The 22196-nt window shown below is 39.3% G+C and overlaps 1 protein-coding gene across 1 annotated transcript in view; it reads right to left on the reverse strand.

Moving 5' to 3' along the window:
* Window positions 1-1893: 1893 nt before the first annotated feature.
* LOC102771601 (chromosome unknown open reading frame, human C11orf74) overlaps window positions 1894-22196 on the reverse strand; it is a 59905-nt gene continuing 39602 nt past the window's right edge. The window contains exons 4-7 of the mRNA XM_015559005.1: window positions 20582-20651; window positions 18189-18255; window positions 8708-8880; window positions 1894-2149 (exon numbers count right to left, since the gene is read on the reverse strand). Of these exons, the coding sequence (XP_015414491.1) occupies window positions 1973-2149; window positions 8708-8880; window positions 18189-18255; window positions 20582-20651 (487 nt within the window). The 3' untranslated portion in view covers window positions 1894-1972. The remainder of the gene's footprint in view (window positions 2150-8707; window positions 8881-18188; window positions 18256-20581; window positions 20652-22196) is intronic.

A 22196-nucleotide genomic window follows, 5' to 3' on the forward strand; every position in this document is an offset into this window, starting at 1 on the left:
CTCCTATCACCTCCCAGACAAGCTATTCTAATAGCCTACAGTAAAAACTCCTTTCTTCCTGACCACTGTCAAAGGCCACCTCCTCTGTGATGACGCCCCAGCTCACCATGGCATGGTGCAATCACTCCAACTTGCTTTGTCCCAGGAGCTCACATACACAGGATTCTTACAACACTCTTTACTGCAGAGCTGCAAGTAAGAATATGCAAGCTGCATGTGTAATTGTAAATGTTCCAGGAGCCTCCTCTAAAAGGTAAAAAGGGGTGAATTTTAATAATACTTTTTATTTAACCTGGTGTATCCAAAATATCATCATTTCAAAATGTAATCAATACAAAAATATAACAAGATAGTCTACAGTTTCTCATGTTAATCCTTTGCGCTCCAATGAGTATTTTGCATTTGTAGCATATTTCAAATTTAGACACTAAGCTGTCATCAAAAATAATTGATCTGTATTTACATGTCATAAAAGTACTGTTGAAAAAGTACAGATGCACATACCTGAGTTGTTCCAAATGTACCAGAAATTTTTATAAGAACTGTATCAAATATCAACTTATTTTAAATTAAAATAAAATTAACATTTAGAAATCAGTTCCTTGCCCTGGCTGGTTTTGCTCTGTGGTTAGAGCATTAGCCCATGGACCAAAGGGTCACTGGTTCAATTTCCAGTCAAGGGCACATACCTCAGTTGCAGGTTCAATCCCTAGTCCCAGTCAGGGTGCAAGCCAGAGGCAACTAATTGATGTGTCTCTCTCACATCAATGTTTCTCTCCATCTCCCCCGCTCCCTCCATTCCACTCTCTCTGAAAATCAATGGAAATAATATCCTCACGCTTTGGGTGAGGATTAAAAAAAATGGAGGGTCACTCAGGCACATGAAGGAAAAAATGGCCTTCCCCTTCAGCCATACAACTCAGTCTCTCTATGTTTCTGGCACTGGTTGAGCTTACCTGAAACTCCTTAAGAGCTCCCCAATGAGCTCTGCATCAAGAGCCCAGGCTGGAGTTCATCAAAGACCAGGAAGGATCCCAGCAGGTGGGTCCTCCAGGTGTGGTTAAGAGGGCCTAGTGACACTCCCTAGACCAGTGATGGCGAACCTTTTGAGATGCTTCTGCAGACAGAGATCATTCCTTGTACTTTGTAGCTATCACAATGGCGATAACAAAGTACAAGAATTTAATAATGACATAGAATCAATCCTCAGTTGCCTTCTTTTCCAGTCATGCCTTTCCCAATCAATCCTAGAAGCCCAGTCTCTCAGCAATCAAATTCATACCAATATGTCTGGATAGCTGCGGCCAATAACTTCCCCACATAATCAGTACTTCTCTCTATGCTACAATGCATTTTGCATGTGTAACTGTCCTTCACCCCCCAAAAGGTGAAATAATGCTCCAATCTTTGTTACAATGCCCCGTGTTACCTAGTTGTAGTGCTCTCTTCAAACTGACCCTTCCTTCAGTGGGCATTAACTCCTGTCCCAACTTGCCACCTCCACCGCCCCCTACCCGCCACGGGTGCAGCAACAACATAACAGAAGGGAACTCTGTGAGGGTGGAGATCTCTGTGGTCTTGTTGGCAGCATCTTCCTATAGCAGTGATGGCGAACCTATGACCCGCGGGTCAGAAGTGACACGCAAACTCATTTTTTTGGTTGATTTTTCTTTGCTAAATGGCATTTAAATATATAAAATAAATATCAAAAATATAAGTCTTTGTTTTACTATGGTTGCAAATATTAAAAAATTTCTATATGTGACATGGTACCAGAGTTAAGTTAGGGTTTTTCAAAATGCTGACACGCCGAGCTCAAAAGGTTTGCCATCACTGCCCTATAGGCAAGTAACTCTGACAAATCAGTGCACACATAAATTTCCACAGAGGGGCTTCCAGTAGGTTTATCATTTATTCTACTTTTGCTTGAATAAGAACAAAATAAATGTAAACAGGAAGATGTCTTGGTGAATCAGTCACGGGGTTCCTGGGGTTCCTCCAAGTCCGCGTTGGTGTTCTCTCGCTTGTGCTTGGATAGTTGTTCTTTGATGGCTTCTATCTCTGCAGGAGTGAACTTGGGGGTTAGCATCACAGTGTCATAATCAAATTCTTCATCAAGTCTGAAGGGCTGAACTTCATCCCCGAGTATCTGCAAGAGGTAGCAAAGGAGGAAAATCATTTACAACCATTGTAAATGAAGATAAAGTCCAAAACGTGAATTCCCTATTACTATTTAATTAAACATTTTTTAGACTCCAACTCTCTCAGCTGGTTAGGCCCTCTTTTAAGTAAAGGAATACAGTCACTTATTCAATTTGACCTAATGTAAGCCCCTTAAAATGCCCTATTTGTACCTCCCTGCCTCTAAACAATATCACTGACTAATTTTGCCCACAGCAAGAAGCAGAAAATCTCTCTTGCACACATTCATTACATTTTTACCACCTGTAGTGTTAGGACTAGAAGCATATGGAAAAACTAAAGGTTTATATTTAAAGTGTGAAAAAATACACCTGAAGATTTTGATCAACCTTGAATACATTTTCACCATTTACCATAAAAGACATATCAACAAAAACAATTTTCTTTTTTAAAAGTATTTTTATTGATTTCAAAGAGAAAGGGAAAGGGAGAGAGAGATAGAAACACCAATGATGAGAGAGAATCATTGATTGGTTGCCTCCTGCACGCCCCCTACTGGGGACTAAACCCGCTACCTGGGCATGTGCAGAATCGAACCTGGCACCCTTCAGTCCATAGGCCTACCCTCTATCCACTGAGCCAAACTGGCTAGGGCTTAACAAAACAATTTTCAAAGTTAAAAGTACTCTACACTTATTTCATGTACTTCTTCAGATAATACCTATAATTCCTGGTCCATTAAAAGTAGGAATTAAAACACATAGTATCGCCTTAAATCTAGAAGTCCAGAATCCTTTTGTCCTACTAAGAATTTTTAAAATATTATAGAATTTATCTACAAGCCAGAGTACATGCAAAGAGGTGTAATAATTTTGTATCTATTTATTTATAATCTCTGTGTTAAACACTTCCTAAAAGAAGGTAGATTCTTTAAAAAAAAAAAAAAGCATATTTCCCACTAAACAAAAAGAGAATGCCTTAAGTCTCACTGTATCACCCCTTCAAGAGCCTCTCCCCAAGCAAATGGTGTGTGACACGTGAACTCATCCGGCACCCCTGTGCAGCTCTATAATATGTATGGTGATTCTGAAATAATTGAAAACTATGGTTTATGTAGGAATGAAAAAAAATGCCCTGAAGCCATAATCAGCTTTAAATATTCTTGCCTGGAAAATGATCTCATTGAGTGGCTTTTGCAATGTTCTTGATAATGGAGCATATAGCTCAGAAACCGTGCTATTATTAAAGGTGAAAGAAAGAAAAAGAAACCACAACCATAAAAAATAGATAATCTCCGGTCCGTTGGACAAGTTGAACCTCATAGTTAGGGGTGCAGGGTTAATAGCAAACACCCGGCCATCTTTCGTCCTTTCTCAGTAAAACCAGCAAGGGAACGCGTTTCAGAGGCCTGCTGATTTCCTCTTTATCAGAAAGTGCGCGCTCTCCTGACAAGGGTGGTGGGAGCTCTCACTGGAGTGAGTTCCCACCAAGGGCCAGCCCCGGTACTCAGAACTGTGTGGGCAAGAGCAGTGATCTTCAAACAACCCATCTCACAGGAGCTGAACGGCGAAGTCACGTGCCCAGACTATGCAGTCAGTAAGAAAGAGAAGTGAGTTCTGAATCCAGAGTCTTCAGGGAAAGCTTCCCCTTCTCCAAACACACAGGAAAAATCAACCTGGAAGTCGTCCCTAAGCCTGGTCATCGCCATCGGGGAGAAAAGCCCTTTCCTAGATAAGCTAAACAAATCTCATGGCATATAATTGAAAGCACTCAAGGCCCCACATAATACCATGCCGTCTGGAGCAGCCGACAAAGGGGGCCAGTCAGCCTGCAGAGGGACCGATCATCGTGGTCACTTTCTGAGATGAAACTTAAACGCCACAAAGTGACCATGCGGTAATACTGCTGAAAGCAGCTCAAATGAAGAAACACAAGCAGGCAACATGTTCATTTCCTGCATGTGAGCATCCCTGCAGTCTCCAGGTCTACTCAGCGATAAGCACTGAGGCTTGCAGGCCTGGTCCCATCCTGAAGGACCCTGACAGGGATACAGGGGAGCACCGTTTTACCAGTGCATTCCGGCTCAGGGGACCCTTGCTGCCTTGCATACCTGGTTAAAGGAAGTAGGCATCATGCCTTGTTTTTATATTACCAGACCCTGTGCTAGGCATAGGCGAGCAATGGTACCAGAATGAAAAGGCTGCCATCCCAGCCTACCAGGAGATTACCGTTGGGGTCGAGCAAATTGAAAAGAAGCAAATATAACACAATGTTGTTCTGGGAGTACATACAAGGTGCAATGGGATCCTAGAGCAGGGACACTAACCCCAGCCTGGAGGTCAAAGAGAACTTCCGGGAGTGATGCCCAAGCTGATCCCAGCTCAGAAAGGACTAGTACAAGTTAAAGAGGAAAAGAGAGAGTGAGTCTGAGAGAACAGGGAGGACAGAAAACACCCCAAGCAAAAGAAAATGAATATCTAAGAACTAAGGGCAAGAAAGAATATAAACTATTTAAGAAATTGTAAGTATGAGAAGAACAAATGTTATAATACAAAAAGTGAACCCAACTGAAGAAAAAATTGACTTCTTACTGAAGTTGAGGTGTCTAACTTACTTTAGGACTTAGCTTATTTTACACTATAATTTAAAAAGTAAACTTTCTACCTAACATTCTTTCAGGATATGCACACACATACAGATACAAAGAGTGGTTGGGGAAGGGAGGTATAGATGGATAATTTATAAATCGTAGCAATTTTGGCATACATTTTTACTAGTGTGCATCTTGGGTTTTTTCCAAGCCTCTGACATTATAATTTTGTATTAACGTATTATTCTGAGTTTTATGAACATTTAGTATATATCAATGGCTCTTGCAGACTGAATAGTAATAAATCAGTTATTAGAGCAAAGTAATTGTGAATATGTAATTATGAATACCCTAGTATTTATAGATTTATAAATCAACATAACATTTAGAAATTTATAAAACAACATAGGACTTAAAAGGTAACTATTGCCCAGCCGGCATGGCTCAGTGGTTAAGTGTCGACCTATGAACCAGGAGGTCACAGTTAGATTCCTGGTCAAGGGCAGGAATCCCTTGGGTTGTGGGCTTGATCCCCTTGGGGGGCATGCAGGAGGCAGCCAATCAATGATTCTTTCTGATCATTGATGTTTCTCTTTCTTTCTCTCTCTCTCTCTCTCTCTCTCTCTCTCTCTCTCTCTCTCTCTCTCTCTCTGAAATCAATAAAAATAATATTTTTAAAAAGTAACTATTATTTTACTATATATGTTAATGATGCCATTTAAAAATCCTAAATATAAATAAAAAGTATTTCGGGTTCTTATTTAGTATTTTTTACTATATACATGCCAAAATGGTAAATTTTACTCTGTAAATGAGATCTCAATAAACCTAACTTTTAAAAAGGAAAGAGAGAAAGAGAGAAGGGAGGAAGGGAGGAAGGGAGGGAAGGAGGGAGGGAGGGAAGGAGGAAGGGAGGAAGGGGACACACTGCAACTCAGAAAACTTCACTGCGAACTTTAAAATGGCAGCTTTCAAAAGACATCAAAGTCGCAATTCTGTTTATGTATTTCAGCTGTTGGCTACTCTGGCACACTTTGGGAATTCCCTTCTTTCAAGTAAGGTTCATCTTAGGGTCCTGAGCTACAAGACTCCAAATTAGTTGCAAACTCCAGTTCTGATTTATTTCAAAGAGAAGCATTTGTGCAATGGAATGCCAAGTCTCCCACTATTACACAGAAAACAACTGTGAATTAAGTTATTAACTTGTTATTTTTGCCTAAGGAGCTGAAATATGTGGATTTCAGGTATATAATTTCAAATCTAATTGAAATCTTTTTGAGCCTCTGGGGGACTAGAATTCGTACACTGGCAGAACACTGCTAGCTTCCTTAAATTGCTCATGTGACTTATTCTAAGTGCAACTGCTACAAGAGGAGTCATTTTCATTCAGAATACCACATAGGCAAGTCAAAGAAAGCAGAACTAATGCTCAAATCAATGACAGCAGCATTTAGCTGTAGGTTCTATTACAAAGCAATATGCTAAGTAAACTATCTTTATAGGTGAAAAATTTTGAAGACCCTATATGAATTGGAAAAACAGGAGATCTCCCATTAAAAACATACTATGCAAGTTTCTTCTATGACCTCTTCTATGGGTTGGGGATGGGGAGGAGGAACTCACAATTTTTCATCTTTCTAATGTGAATTACTTTCATCAAAATATATTAACTAAGGCAAGAAATTATTCACAAATAGAAACTGGAAGGTTCTTGGGAAATGTTTGACTCTAAGGGGGGAAATGCACATGTATAAAACCAGTGATAAAATGAACAACAACAGTTGTTTTTTTTTAATTGGTCTGATCCATACTAGGAAGCTGTGGATTCCTATTAGGCAATTACAGGATGATGGGCCATCCAGGGTACATTTTCATCTTTCCAGACTGAAGTTACAGAAAGCAACTGGGTCTCTAGCCCCTTGGTAGGCCCTTACAGAATACATTTGCTGGAAGTTGATGCTGATGGTCTTATACTGGCATTGGGTGCTTTAAAGTAAGATTAATACTATTAAACCATGGCAGAGTTGGTGCAGTATTATGATTTCTAGACAGTTCTAAGTTTCTCTTCCAAATGATGGTTAGAAATAAAAATCCCAAACCAAGGGATATTCAAAAGTTATACATCTATATCTCATGAGTTTGCCAACACAAACATGTTTATATCATTTTGATTCCAATATTTAAAAATGTTGGCATTTTCTGGGAAGAAATGTATATTCTTTTTGAAGATACAATCATATACAGGGTTTTAAATAGCATTTTACTGGATGTTTAACAGGTTCCAGAAATCATTCTGGGTTTTTCTTTTAACCCATCAACTAAAATCATTTTATAAACATTTCCATAATGGCACCAGATGCAGTGACCACGAGTTGGACAAATCATTTGTATGGTCACAATGGAAGTCATAAACAAGTCTTTGAAAGAAACTCATTTCTGCCAGAAATAACCTTGCAATTTTAGTTTCTTACTTCAACAAAAGCAATTCAAAAAGCACACCGAAAAGTGGCTATCCCTACCAGTGTATCTGGTAACCAATTTAGGGGTTTAACATAAGCCTACTAGCACCCTAGACATAAGTTTGCCATAGCAGTGAACAAAGTCTTATAATAAAGGGGTAATTTAAAATTGAAGTGCATGGATTATTTCTGATTGAATGACTGCTTCCATAACCAAATATCTTCAAGTGGCAAGACTAGTACCTGATAATTAAATAATCAAGAAACATCCTAAGGGCTTTCTTAGAAAGAGATAGTGAAGAGCCCTTGGCAACCTCTGTTCCTGATCCCCTTTTGTGTTCAAGTGAACTGAGTGCTAAAGGTCACATCTGCCAGCCTCTGCTGGTGCACCTTTGTCGAGTACATGCAGAAGAGCTTTAGAGGATAGCGAAGGGTGACTTTCAAGTGGTGCATTTGGGAGAGGACGCATGTGGCAGAGGTTCCATTCTACCCTGCTGGGGAAGCAAACAGCTGATGACACTTCCCAGCCTCCCTTGTGGTGGGTAGGAACATGTGACTGAGTGGCTGCCAATAGGGCGTGAGCAGAAATGGAGCCCTGAGCTCTGAGCCCGGGGAAGCAGGCTCCCTCGGGCTCTCATCCCCTGCCCCCGGAAAAATGGGGACCTGGCTCGCAGCATGTGCTCTCATCCCCTGCCCCCGGAAAAATAGGGACCTGACCCGAAGCATGCACTTGAGGACAGTGTCTGGAGGCAGAGTGGAGTTCCAGAGAGAAGGAGCCGTGGTGAGTCCAGGGAACAGAACCACTTGCTAACTTGAGAGACCCTCCATAGGTTGTTCCAGGAAAGAAAGAAACTTCTATCCCCTCCACCACCGAATTATTGTTGGGGTTCTCTCCTGGAGCAGCCTAGCTTTACCTTAACAAATACAGGATGTCTACAGGGCCTTAGGAACAATAATACAAAGAAAAAAGGTCAGTTCAGACTAGAAGAGATAAGAAAGCCATCTGTCTCCTTCCTCTGTCTTTTTGGTTGCATTGTCCCCAGGTAGCACTGGCCTATAGAGATACGTCATGGAAGAAAAATATTTTCCATGGCCGGTGTGCTCAGTGGTTGAGCATCGACCCATTAACCCATTGGTCACTGTTCGATTCCCATTCAGGGCACATGCTGGGGTTGAGGCTTCAATCCACACTAGGGGGCACGCAGGAGGCAGCTGACTTATGATTCTCTCTCATCACTGATGCTTCCCTCTCCCTCTCTCTCTCCCTGAAATCAATAAAAACATATTCTAAAAAAACTAGTTTCCATGTAAAAACATAATCGCTCCCTGTGTTTAAAAAGAAACATATGCAATAGCAATAGATGGCCGTGAGAGGGGCCCAAATAAGCAACTTGAATTTGGAATTTTCCCAAATCTGAGAAAAATACAAGAGGGACGGGTAGAGGAGCATTTCTCTGAAAGGACAAGTTGCAAAACCACTGCAATTTTGAGACTGATGGAGTCCACCATGGAGCACCTCATCCTTTCGCGTGTCCGCTCTTTCCACCGTGGGCCTTGGATTGACTGCAGGGGTCAGAGGCTGGGCTGCGGGAAGAATGTTGGCTGCGGGAGGAATGTCAGCTGCAGGAGGGATGCTGGAAGGAATGTGGGTGCTTACGTCCTCCACTTCCCCAGGCAGCAGCGGCAAATCTGCGGGACAGAAAATATTTCATTTGATCCTTTCTTGGAACTTACAATTGACCTAAATCGTCTAAAAGCCTGTCATGGTCCCAAGAATAAATCAAATATGCTCAGGTAGGGCAGGTCCATCTCACAAGGCCTGTCCTGGTTTGAGATTCCCCTTTCTAGAAACTAGAAGTCCCTGGTACGTCTATTTCCACCCCATTGTTGCAGTTAGATTCCATCCAGAAGGTCTCAGAGAAATATTGTTTGGGGAGTAACTTGTTCATGCCTCTCACCCCTCAAAACCCACTGTCTACCTCTATAGGAAAATAAGGCAAGAAGATGCTGTTTTTGCCTCATTTTCCCATATTTTCCTGAGGGGAGAAGAGAAAGGAAATAGAGTGTAGAATTTCATCCCGTAAAGAGATGGCAATATTTCAACAACAACAACAACAAAAAAGCATATTAAAAAACAATGATGCCAGAAGGAAAGAACTTTAACTTTTAACAGAAAAAATGAACTACTCTGTCACATTCAGAATGCATACTCTACGTTTCGACACCTGCAAACAACAAAAACGTGTTTCCGGCTTATTTGGCACAGTTTTAAGAATTCAAGAGCCAATCTTGGTTTTCTGACCAACTCATGATGAAGGGATGTGTTCCCTTATATTTGCACGTGTGAGAGAATGTGGAGGCATCACAAGTAAGTGATATTCTCCCACAGCTTTCTTTAAGGAGGACAAAAAAACCCACAAAACACACAAATAGAAGCACAACAGGCTTTACCCTCAGTAAGTTTTCACAGGACCAGAGGCTGCAGGAGATACCCAATAACTTGCAGTTGGCTCAGGAATGCTGCCTGCTACTCAAAGATGATCTTACGAAAGAATACATTCTCCCCGGAAGTGACTAACAATAGGCATGCCTTGACCGTTGCCAGTGGCAGCATATATGGGGAGATAACAGCATGATTCGATATTTAAAAACTGAATCTTATATGAAATATATCTCTCGCTATTGTGATGCCGTCACCTTCACAAAAAAATATAATTACAAAATTCATAAGACTCCAGCAACAAAGAACATAGCCTAGAAATTGAGCATGTGAGTGGAGGATTGGTGAACAAGGTGGTTTTACTATGATTAATTATGGAAACCATAAAATATGACCTGATTAACTAGCAGAAATAAAAACAATAATAATAGTCAACTCTTATAAAGCTGATATATTACATGCATTAACTCAGCTAATCCAACAGCTCCATTACTTCCTGTTTTATAGGCAATGAGCTCTAAGCACTAGGAGTAACCTCATTGAAGGTGCCACAGCCACAAAGTGGCACAGCGAGGCAGTCTGTCTGCAGAGCCAGGCACTCTGTCTGCAGAGCCCACAATGCCACATTATAAACTTCTTTTGAATAAGCATTTTCATTATATATATTTTTTAAATCTATCAGATTAGCCAAACTCAAGGCCAAGAAATGTCACTGTAATAGCTCATTAGTATGGCTAGTCAGTTGTAAGTGCACTCAAACATTTTATGCCCAGAGAAGTACTTTTTTTAAACTCATTAAGGTTGGTGGGAAGATTGACTTTCTAATATATCTATGTATGAGTTCAAAGCCAAACTCAGTGCAACTGCCTAGGACTGGTACAAGCCTGGTTAGGGGCCTGCCAACAACAAAGGCAAGACGAGAAAGGTTCGGGCCTCTTAATGTAAAAACCAATGTCTACCAGACCCTTTGACCATCAGTGCAAACATCAGTTCAAGTATAAGATAAAAATCAATTCTGCCTTCAGAGCTATTTAAAATCTGATTGAGAACCATATGCACCAAGGAGGGCAACTCTGCAATTCCTTTGTTAAACCTCTTCACCTCTAATATTTTGGAGAAGACGTTTTCTTTCATAAAAATTCTACTGCCATGGGAACAACTTCAAAACAAGAAGACTCCGAATCCTCCACACTTTGCTTTGCCATTTGCTTCTTCAGTACAAAAGCAAAATGTACAAATGCGTATCTATTGGTGCCTAACACAGCACCTTACACATAGTATAGTCTCAACAAATACTTAAGGATAGGAAATAAATTTCCTGCATTTCAACTTTTAAACTGAACAGCAAGTATCAAGAGTCTGTGTGCTAATAGGACATTGTGGATGATGTAAAATATGTATAGTTCTTACCCTCAATAATTAAACTTTGTTACAGGAATAAGATTTTCACATATGAAATCAAGCAGAGCATAATCAAAACAAAATTGAACAACCTTAACTCTAAAGAGGATAGAGTCATAAAAGAGTAAAACCAATATGGATGAGAAGAGTCTGATAAGACAGTTATGAAGAAAGCTACCTTATCTTTTAGCCATTCTGTAATCACGAGTGTGTTATTTATATACGCATGTTCTCTCCAGGAGAAAAATGATGGTATTCATTAATGGTGGGGAATGGAATTTGGTATCTCTGTAAAACCTTCTAAAACTGAAATGTTTTAAGAAACTTGATCCTATCTTACTTGTTTCTGAAATACCAAAGGCCTTGTTTTCATCTTCACTAAATACCACTCTCTTGGCTGATGTACATGTAGAGTCAAGGCAACACTCAAAAACAAATTTTGATGCTAGGCAACAAGACTGAAAACACTTCAACCTCTTCTTTCTCAACTACATAAGAATTTCCAATATTCATGAACTATGTGCTCATGCCATTTGTCTTTCTGTATGCAGTCAATAATCAGCAAGTCAAAAGCTATACTCACAGAATCCAATACAACATTATAAAGCAAGCAATCTATCTGACATCTAATAAATTAGGTAAGAATAATATTTAATTGTGTGATATAGGTATTAAATTAACCAACCTGTTCCTTTCTTGTCATGTAGAAATGACAAAAAAATTTTTGACATTTTGGGCATTCTCCAAGACGAAAAAGGATGTAGGTAAATGCTTTAGTAATCCAGGCCTCTTCCACACATAGCTTTCAGCTAGGATAGTCTATCCCAGTGGTCCTTATTCTTAAAATTTTTTTGAAAATTCCAGAGAACTTTAGTTTATGTCCATGAATATTTATCATATTATAAATTAAAGACTGAGACTTTTTTCAAATATTTATTTAACTATTTAAAATATCATTATATATTAAAATAAATATTTTAATAAGAAATCTATTTTCCCCAAACAAAGAAAATAGTGAGAAGAGAAGCACTGTTATATGGTTAAAAAAAAATTTTTTTGTCGCAAAGAAAGCTGGATTCTAAACTTGTTAAGCACTCAAGTTTGGAATATTGTTTCACTTGATGTCAATGAAAATAATCTAGTCTCACACAGATTTATAACTGGAAAAGGGAGGAGTACATTAATAGTCTTTTTAGATAATCATGGACATTCTTCTTTGCTACTATACTAGATCTCAAAAATGATAAAGTAAAAAAACTAAATTCAACGTGCAGTCTGAAACCATTTTGGTGAATTTTTCATACTATTATGTTAAAATCTTGGTCAATTTTACATGTTGAATGGTTCTTTCTCTAATACATGATTTCGTAACATCATAAATTTGGAAAATACTGATTCACTGTTTTATACAGGTCCCTCAAATATAGACATATTTCATTATACAGTATAACAATCACATTAGCTAACATTACCAATTTTATCAGAAACGTCTTTAAATATTGGGGAAGTGTCAAGCTCACAGTACTGGATGCACGTCTCCAAAACTCTGTTTTTCACTCAATGCACTGTCAATTTTGTCACTGACAATGAATACTATCAGTTGCATCAGCAGTGGCTCCTTTGGTTGAGTGTCGTCCCATACACCGAGAGATTGTAGGTTTGATTTCTGGTCAGGGTACTTGCTGGTGTTGCAAGCTGGATCCCCAGTAGGAGGCATGCAAGAGCCAGGCAATACTGTGGATAGTTCTCTCTCCTCAATGTTTCAGTCTCCCTCTTCATCTCCCTTCCTCTCTCTGAAATCAATAAAAACACACTAAAAACAATACTATCAGTTGTTTGTCTTAAAGAAATAGGCCTACTTTATTCACCTTTTTTTACTTCTTTTTTTGAGAACTATAGTTTGTCATTCTTTCAAGTAAAAATGTTGATCTACATTAAAAAAAAGAAAAAGAAACTGGTTCAAAACACCATTCAATCACATGATTGATTTTCCCTGAGACAACCATTGTATTTCAGTATGTAGCATTCAATGTTCAGCATTCAAACAAAAAACTACCAGGTATACAAAGACAGTAGATCAAAAGGGGAAATTAATAATATAAATGGACCCATAGGACACCTCAGGTATTAAAATTATAAGACACAAAATTTAAAATAACTGATTAATATGTTTTAAAAAATGCATCACAAAAAATGGAAAATTTTAGCAAAACTAAAGTCTATAAAAATAGATATTCCAGCCCTAACCGGTTTGGCTCAATGGATAGAGCATCGGTCTGTGGACTAAAGGGTCCTGGGTTCGATTCCGGTCAAGGGCATGTACCTTGGTTGCGGGCTCGATCCCCAGTAGGGGGTGTCCAGGAGGCAGCTAATTGATGTTTCTCTCTCATCAATTTTTCTAATTCTCTATCCCTCTCCCTTCCTCTCTGTAAAAAAATCAATAAAATATATTTAAAAAATAGATATTCCATATCTTTTGATAACTTTAACAACTGGAATATTTAGGGATTTATCATCAAATTAGATCCAATTCAAGAATGGATTAGTAATCTACAATAGAGATAGTAGAATATACTCCAACTGAAACAAGAAAGGAAATAAAAAGGATGGAAATGCTGATAAGAGCCTAAGAGATATAGGGAATATGTAAAAATGTTCAGGCACAGGTAATATTTGAAAAGAGGGCAGCTGAGGATATCCCAACACTTACAGGAATCTCTGCGAACCCCAAACAAAATAAATACAAATAAAACAATACCAAGGGATAGTGAAAATCAGCCAAATGAGAGGGAAACAAAACATACTGTCATCAAAAAACCATATTAGCTTCAAAGCAACAATAATCAGACTGATACCTGATTTTTCAGCAGTTTTCAGTAATGAAGATAAGAAAAGATTAGCATATCATCTTTAAAGTGCTGAAAGAAAAAAATAACAAACCTAGAATTCTCTACCCAGTAAAAATATGGGAAGATGAAATAATAATAAAATAATACTGGATTAATACAAAATAGGCAAGAAATAAAGAAAACATAACTGGCAGGATAAGTATATATGTATAGATGCATGTGTGTAAATGATAGGCAGTTCTCAAGAGACATAAAATTCAGAATAAATGAAAGTAGGAGAAGAAAGAAAGATTAAAAAGTACAAAAGAAGAAAGGTAACTGCTATCCAAGGAGAAGGTGGCCAAGTTCAGGGAAGACTTACTTCAAGGATGATATTGGCATTCAACAATAATAATAAATCCCTCCAAGTACAGAAATAAAAAATAAATACAGGAGTCAGAAAGATGGGGAGCAAAATATGAAATATATAATGGATGGAGCTGAACTTAAAAGTGCTGCTTGTTCTGCAGTCACAATGGGCTTCTTATTTTCCCAATTCTGTTCTCTTCTCAGGAATGGACTGAAAGTTTCCTTATGAAATCATGAGGCCTGGGCAGCAGGTTTGCCCTGTGGTTGACATGGCTTTTGAGCTGGACTTTAAAGGATTGTTAAGTTTGCACATATAAAAATTGGAGGGACAAAGATAGAGGAACACTTGGAAGCAAGAATTTTTCCCTCTCTGTGTTTTCAGTGATCTAGGCAATGAAGGAATGATTTTAACAGTACTAAGTATAAAGTGAATGAAATGTCTAAACATTAAGTTGGCTGAAACATGCCATCTCCTAGCTCAGTCCCGTTATACATGCTGCACCTTATGCTGTTCCTATACTCTCCTAACCCTCAGCCTCACTCCACCCCCGTCATCTAGTTAAAGATAACTCATCCTCTAGAGATCTCAAGCTCTCAGAGAGTTTTCTCTGACCCACACACAAATTTAAGTTCCCCTGCCATATGTATGTTCTCATGAGATCTAGAATAATTTATAATTATATATGTGTGATTATCTGGTTAATATTTGATTCTTCCAACAAATTATAAATTTCATGAGAACAGGAACCAGATCAATTTCATTCTCCCTTATATTCCAGGCACCAATCACAGTTGTTAAATATTTGTTGAATAAGAGTCCCAGGTCAATGATAAGCTATATAAAGGTGCTTAAAGTTATAGATAAGGAAAGAATTTAAAAAAAAAAAAACAAGAAAGAGATGACTGATACCTGTGTTAGAATTGGGAGCACTGGAGAGCTTGAAAATGAAAATCAAATAAGGCTGCCAATCTTTGGGCAGGAATTATTTGCCCGTTCTCCTCCAATACAATCAACCACAGAATAAGTACTCACACTGACTAAAAGAGTATAAGCCTGAGAAACAGACCTCAATAAGGCTCTTCAGCCCACTGCACTCAGCTAGAGAGCAGGCTGGGCCAACTGAAGGGAGAAATAAATAAAGATAGCCAGAAGATTCTCCCTGCTCTAATGGCTCAGCATAGCTAATACCTACTCCAAATAATGATGATTCTGGATAGAAGTCAGGGGTACGCTAGTAATTACCCTGCTGGTTAATTACCTTATCTCAAATTCAAAGGAGGAAAAAGTGGTTAACTTGATTTCAAATACACACAGGGCCCCAAACTCCGTGGCAACTACTAGTGCTCGACACCACTGCAGTGAGCTGGTTCCTCTGAAAAACTGTGTCCGCCTGAGCTGCCAAAGCCAAACACTGGGGAAGCATCATAAAGCCAAACACTGGGGAGGAATCCTGCACCTGAATCTTAAAGAATATTTACAAAAGCAAATAAGGTGAACAAATGACATCAATGGTAGAAAAACAATGCGCAGCTCACTTCCCGGTTGCCCTAGGCATATCTGCTGCTTAAACAATAACAACAGACTCTAATCAGTAAGCCTCTCAGCTGCCAAAATTTTATAAGCAACTCGCCTATTTGAAATGTCACATTTCCCATCTGACCTAAATGTGTGCCTTCTGCTCACATTCCTGAGGCATAATACAAATTAGGCCCAAACTGCAATTCGCGTTGGCACAAACTATTTAATTTTTTCCTTGTAAGTGACCCAGACTGTGCATTATGAAAATTGTGAAGCCCTGGTGGTCCCTGCTGGTAACTGGAATAGGGCAATGAAGCCAGGGTTGCTTCGCAGCCTAGGTTTTCCACATTATTTTACACATGGGAAGGTCTTGACTAGCGCATTCCAGTTCACTGAGACTTGGTTCAGGCCTCAGTGACCTTTTTCACATAAGTGCAAGACGGCCTGTTATCTGATTTCTGGAAGAATCATACTTGTGAGACTTTTTATGCAATTTTTTCAAACTAAAAGAAATAGATCTGATTTTTTAAACAATCATTAAAAACATAACTTAAGGAAAAACAATATGAAAATAATAAAAATATTTAAGGAAAAACAATATGAAAATAATAAAAAGTGAAAAAGGCTAATTGAAGAGATTTCTAAAACCAAAATCACATTCATTGGTTAAGTAGGTTTCTCTCAGTATATACTACATCTTCTCATTACTCGCAGGAAGCAAGAAATTTAAACCATTGGGAAAAATGCCCATCCAATGTATTTTTGTGCCCTCCTATAAAATTAACTTTATATTGTAAATGTACTAAGTACAAACTAGAACTATTTGTCTCCAAGTTTCATCCACACACGTGAACTCTGTCTGAATCCCCTGGGGTAGTGGCTGAAAACACAGATGGCAAGATGCCACCGAAGACCTTCTGAATTAGACTCTCCCTTGGCACTAGGCCCAGGAATGTTCATTTTTAACAAGCTGGCCCTCCCAAAGTCACCCACAGCCCCAAACCAGTGTGCTTGCTCTACAAACTTGGTTCTTGATAAGTCCATAGCTATCCCTTCTAATGCAATTAGAGTCCCTAAACTGCTCTTACTCAGAAATTCAGAGCAACCTAGGGTATCACAGTTAAGAGAACCTTTCCTTGGACTATGTGATTCCATCAGATTTCTGATCTCACTTGAACCAAGTCTGCTGGTTAATAAAATGCTTGAAAAACAAACCCTTCAGTAGAGTACTGTGATGTTCAGAAGCAGAATATAAATGTTAATTGCTTCCAATTACCCTCAATCCAGGCAACCAAAGAAGCCAGAATAGGGCTTACGGCGTGTCATCATTCCCAAACCAAGTACACCCAGACATGCTAACTCCTGTCTGGTTATAAAGAAGTCCTCATCCAATAATCGTGACCATAATTCATGATTATGCTTATGACTGCCTAAACCAGGGGTGGACAAACTTTTTGACTTGAGGGCCACAATGGGTTCTTAAACTGGACCAGAGGGCCGGAACAAAAGTATGGATGGAGTGTTCGTGTGAACTAATATAAATTCAAAGTAAACATCATTACATAAAAGGGTACGGTCTTTTTTTTAGTTTTATTCATTTCAAACAGGCCAGATCTGGCCCGTGGGCCGTAGTTTGCCCACAGCTGGCCTAAACACTGTAAGCAACACCAAATCCCATGGAAACTGCCCCTTCCCTAACGTTAGTTCAACATTGACTTTGAAATATTCTTGCATATTAAATTAGGAATGAGAGTTTTCAAAACAACTCTAATTTGGAACATATTTCAAAAGTCCTTTAAGCAAAAAAGGATACCTATGTTTACACAAAAATGCTAACCAGGAAAGGAAAAAGGACTCATCTACATAATCATCAGTGAATTAGCATAAAGCCTCTCTCAGTCCAGCCCATATGGGAAGATGCCCCCAAAAGAAACATTTATAATATACCTTCAGTCTTCTTAAGTGTTTGGTTTACATATTTAATAAATTTTTATGAAAGCAAAGATTTGGATTTTTTTTGTTTATCATCAATTCCGATATTTTTTTATTTTAATGATTAATTGATGTTCTATGTTTCATTCCAAAATAACCTCAATGTACAGCATGGTGCTTCTACGAAATTGGGTTTGACTTAGATGACTTTACTTGAGACAATAATTCAAAAATCAAGCATATGGTATATCAGTGTGGGGAGGGGTAGAGGGAGAGTGGACATCTTTATTTCATTTAAGATGCAAGACTTTACAACCTTCAACAGGCTTTGACCTTTCCACTGAAATCTCTGTTATTGAAAAAGAAATTGCAGAACTCCAGTTTTCCCTGTCTCAGGGAAGATGGAGATAGGATTGCCAGGAAAGAAAAAAAAAAAAAGCTGCCTAAAGTATGACTTGTAGCTTCTAGAAAGAGGCCAGGCAGTTTAGAAAGAAAACAGAAGGCATACCCTTGCTCATTTGGGGCTTAATCTCTTCATCCATGTCCAAATCTTCTACTTCTAGGAAATTATCTACCTAGAGAAGAATTAACATTATTTTTATGCATACGTATTAGACTTTAAAAAAAAACGGCAATTAAGAATCAATGAATCCACTTCCAAAACACTCAAGTGAGCAACTGAACACAATTTTCTCATTCACTTTTGAGTCCCCGCTAAAGGTCTGTGTTCACACAGCTTTCCCAGAGACATCTGAAAGCAGCAGTGAATTTGGAAGTTGGCCTGGATTTTGCAGGCACCATAGGAAGGTCTTTATACTGAAAGGGAAAGAACCATCTGGGGAGTTCCTGAAAAGGGACTTCGTTCCAGATTCTATCCCAGAATATATTCCACAGCCACGACAGTCCAAAACAGTGCCATGCACGGCCGGGGTCCCTCTCGGTGGCCTGCGGGGATTGGGCCAAAACCCCAATGCCGCCTGCAGCTCCTACCTGCTGCTCCCACTTATCCCGGCCCCACTGCGCCTGCCGGCTTGCGCCCATCAGTCCTGATCAGGAGAGGAACACCAGCCGTGAGCCCTGCGGCTGGCGCCCTCCGGAGGGCAGTGGCCTGCAGGTTCGGGCTGAAACTGGCTCTCTGACATCCCCTGAGGAGTCCTGGATTGCAAGAGGGCACAGGCCAGGCCGAAGGACCCCACTGGTGCAAGATCGGCTGGGGAGGGACCACAGGAGGGCAGCAGGGCAAGTCTCACTCAGTCCCGATCAGCCGGACTCCAGCAGCAAGCTACCCTACCAGTTGGAGCGTCTGCCCCCTGGTGGTCAGTGCACGTCATAGCGACTGGTCGACCAGTCCAACAGTCACTAACCTTTCAGACCTCACAGACCATAAGTAGTCCACGGACCATCGGTTGGTGACTGCTGTACTAGTCGACTGTCTGCTCCCTGGTGGTCAGTACACATCACAGCGAGTGGTTGAGTGGCCATAGCATATCATTAGCATATTACGTTTTGATTGGTTGAACAGTCGACCTGGTCACCAGACAACCAGATACTTAGCATATTAGGCTTTTATTGTAAAGGATTATTACTGCTGCTGTTGTTTTATTGCTTTTGCTTCTCAAGCAAATGATGGTGGTGGGTCTGGCTATTATCATAACAGCACATTTTTCACCGGAAAGAGCCAGAGAGTAAAAAAAGAAAAAAAGAAAGAAAGAAAGCAGGAGAAGCGTCTTCATTCAAAACAAAATCATCCTGCCCTAGCTGATTTGGCTCAGTGGATAGAGCGTCGGCCTGTGGACTGAGGGTCCTGGGTTCGATTCTGGTCAAGGGCACATACTTCGGTGGCAGGCTCCTGCCCTTGGTCAGGGGCATGTGGGAGGCAGCCAATAGATGTGTCTCTCTCACATTGGTGTTTCTCTCTCTGTCTTTCTTCCACTCTCTCTAAACATCAATGGAAAAAATATCCTCAGATGAGGATTTAAAAATAAAATAAAATATAAATATCGTTATAAAAAAAAAATCATCCTGCCCAGGTAAATTACAAGCAAGGTGAGCAGGGCAAAAAAATCAAGTGTTCTCTCTTTCGAACAAATAAAACTGAATATTACTTCAAAGGTTAAAAAAGGCAGAGCAAATGACCTTTACAGACACAATAGCTACGTTTCAATGAAAAACTATTCCACGAGGAGTAACTGCTTTCCACTGCAAGCTGACAATGAGACATTTTAGATTAACAAAATGGTAACATTTCAGACACCAAACTAATTCATCTCAGGTGAACATCAAAGAGTGTAAATAAGAAAATGATTTCACCACTGGCTCCAAGGAGACCTAGAGTAAAGGCATAATGTCAAAACACCTTTTATGCTTATGACCTGAAATATGTGCATAACAAAATACCTTCAAATTGCAAATTTAGAACTCATAATTGGAATTCGAAAGATAGTCTGGGCCTTTCTTCTTTCAGCTCTATTTGTCAGAGCATGGCTCTTACGTAGGAATTTCAAAGGGTAGCTTCCAGGGCTTGTAAGTACAAAACTGCAGTTATTTCCTGGCATCCAAGTGACAGGAAAAATTTATCTTCCATATGCCAGTTTCAGTACAAAAATGAAAGAATCTGTTAAATCCCATTTTTCTTAATGGTATATGCTAAAGGGGACTAGAGCCACGTTTCCCTATTGAAGCACCCCTTCCATTTATTAAGCTTTGCGGGGGAAAGATCTGGAACCTAGACAACCATGCATAGTGTAACATTCTCAAACACCAATTTTTTTTAAAGTATAAGGACAAAATCTGCTGAATTCCCCAACTTGTATGAGACAGCAAATGAGTTCTGTGGGTTTTTCCGCTTTTATAGTTTTTTGGGATTTTTGCCATGGAAACAAAAATTAAATCATGCCTTACCTTCACCTTTCCTGCCCAATTTGGATCACCTTGAAAGGAAATGCCAAGTTGTTGGCCTTCATCCAGCACTCTCTGAAAAATACAAGGAAGACATATTGATGGGAAAATGGAACAACTGAAAATAAAGGCGCCGATCCTGTAGCCCTTCAGACAATAAAACTTTCCTTCCAGCTTTTGTTAATTAGCTATGCATGATGAAACCACCCCATCCGGTGAACCCTTGAAGGGCAAACCGGAAAATGCTAATACAACTTCTTCATGTTATTAGAAAACAATGCCATTGAACAATCCTTTGTGTCTAACATGCTGGTCAAAGATTCAATAGATGATATAATTCCAGTGGCTAAAGACTGCCAGTAGATAGTGAATTCACGGAGGGGACAGAGTTTCTGTCCCACAATTATCTCTCTGTATATATATAGCCTCTGCTATATATAAGCACATTTCTAATGCAGAGATTTTTGTTCCCTTGGATAAAATCACCAATACAATTCTGTCCACAATATCACAGGGAAGATGTGATAAAGCAGAAACTCAAATGGCTTAAAAAGGAGAACATTTTTTGCTGGAGGCAAAGACCAAAAAGTAGTTAACATGTAAATGCGAGAGGTCCGTCAGAAGGCTGATGGACCTTGGGCTTTAGCAAGGGCTAAAAGCTATGCACCAATTGTTCTGTGGAGACAATGGTGGCTGAAGGCAATCTCCTAACCTGATAATCTTTTACTGTTTACCAAACCTTACCTTTGATATGTCTGTTTGGTTTGCTAAAGGGCAAATGTATATTCTAGTAAATAAAAAGCCTTGGGTCTGGACATTCAGAGAGCTTCGCCACTAGAGTGAAGCCTCCGCCTGGTTCCCCATGCCTTCTAAATTTATATTTCTTGTCTAATGTATCCATTTATGCGTGGCCCCTTCTCCAGATTCTGAATCCTTGCTGCAAAAGGCTGCAGCAATTTTCCATGACTATATCTACTTATAAGCCAAACCTGGACAACCTACAAAAATGTGTTTTGTAGTTTATCTAAGAAAATATACAGAAAATATTGCTGTTATTTTTAATGAAGAAAATCAATCTTTATAGTTTATTTCAACCTAAATAAAATACGCATTTGGTTTTAAAAAATAATAACTTTCACTTAGATTCCTTGATAGTTAAAAACCACAGCTAAGGATAATATGACTACAATCTATTAAGTCTTGAAGGTTTGGGAGAGAGCATATAATATTCATTGACCAAATCCTGGAAAAAAACAAAGATAACAGCTTCTACTTTAAGCTCGAAAGAGGTAAATTAAGAACAGGTAGAAGAAACTCTCATTTTACACAGAGAATTTAAAAAGGAATTCTTTGGTTCCACATAGAGGACAAGTTAAAATGTATTTCAAGAAGAACCTGTAGATGACAAATTCTTAAGAGGTTTTTCTTTTTGTTTTGTTTTTTTATCCTCACCTGAGGATATGTTTACTGATTTTATAGGTGGGGAGGGGGCAGAGAGAGAGAAGCAGCGGTTGAAATGTAGGTTAGTTGCTTCCCATACATGCCCTGACCAGGATTGAACCCAGAGCAGGAATCGACTCGCAAACTTTCAGTGTATGAGATGATGCTCCAACCAATT

This window comes from Myotis davidii, unplaced genomic scaffold (genome assembly GCF_000327345.1).
Source record: "Myotis davidii unplaced genomic scaffold, ASM32734v1 scaffold94, whole genome shotgun sequence".
Classification (NCBI taxonomy): domain Eukaryota; kingdom Metazoa; phylum Chordata; class Mammalia; order Chiroptera; family Vespertilionidae; genus Myotis; species Myotis davidii.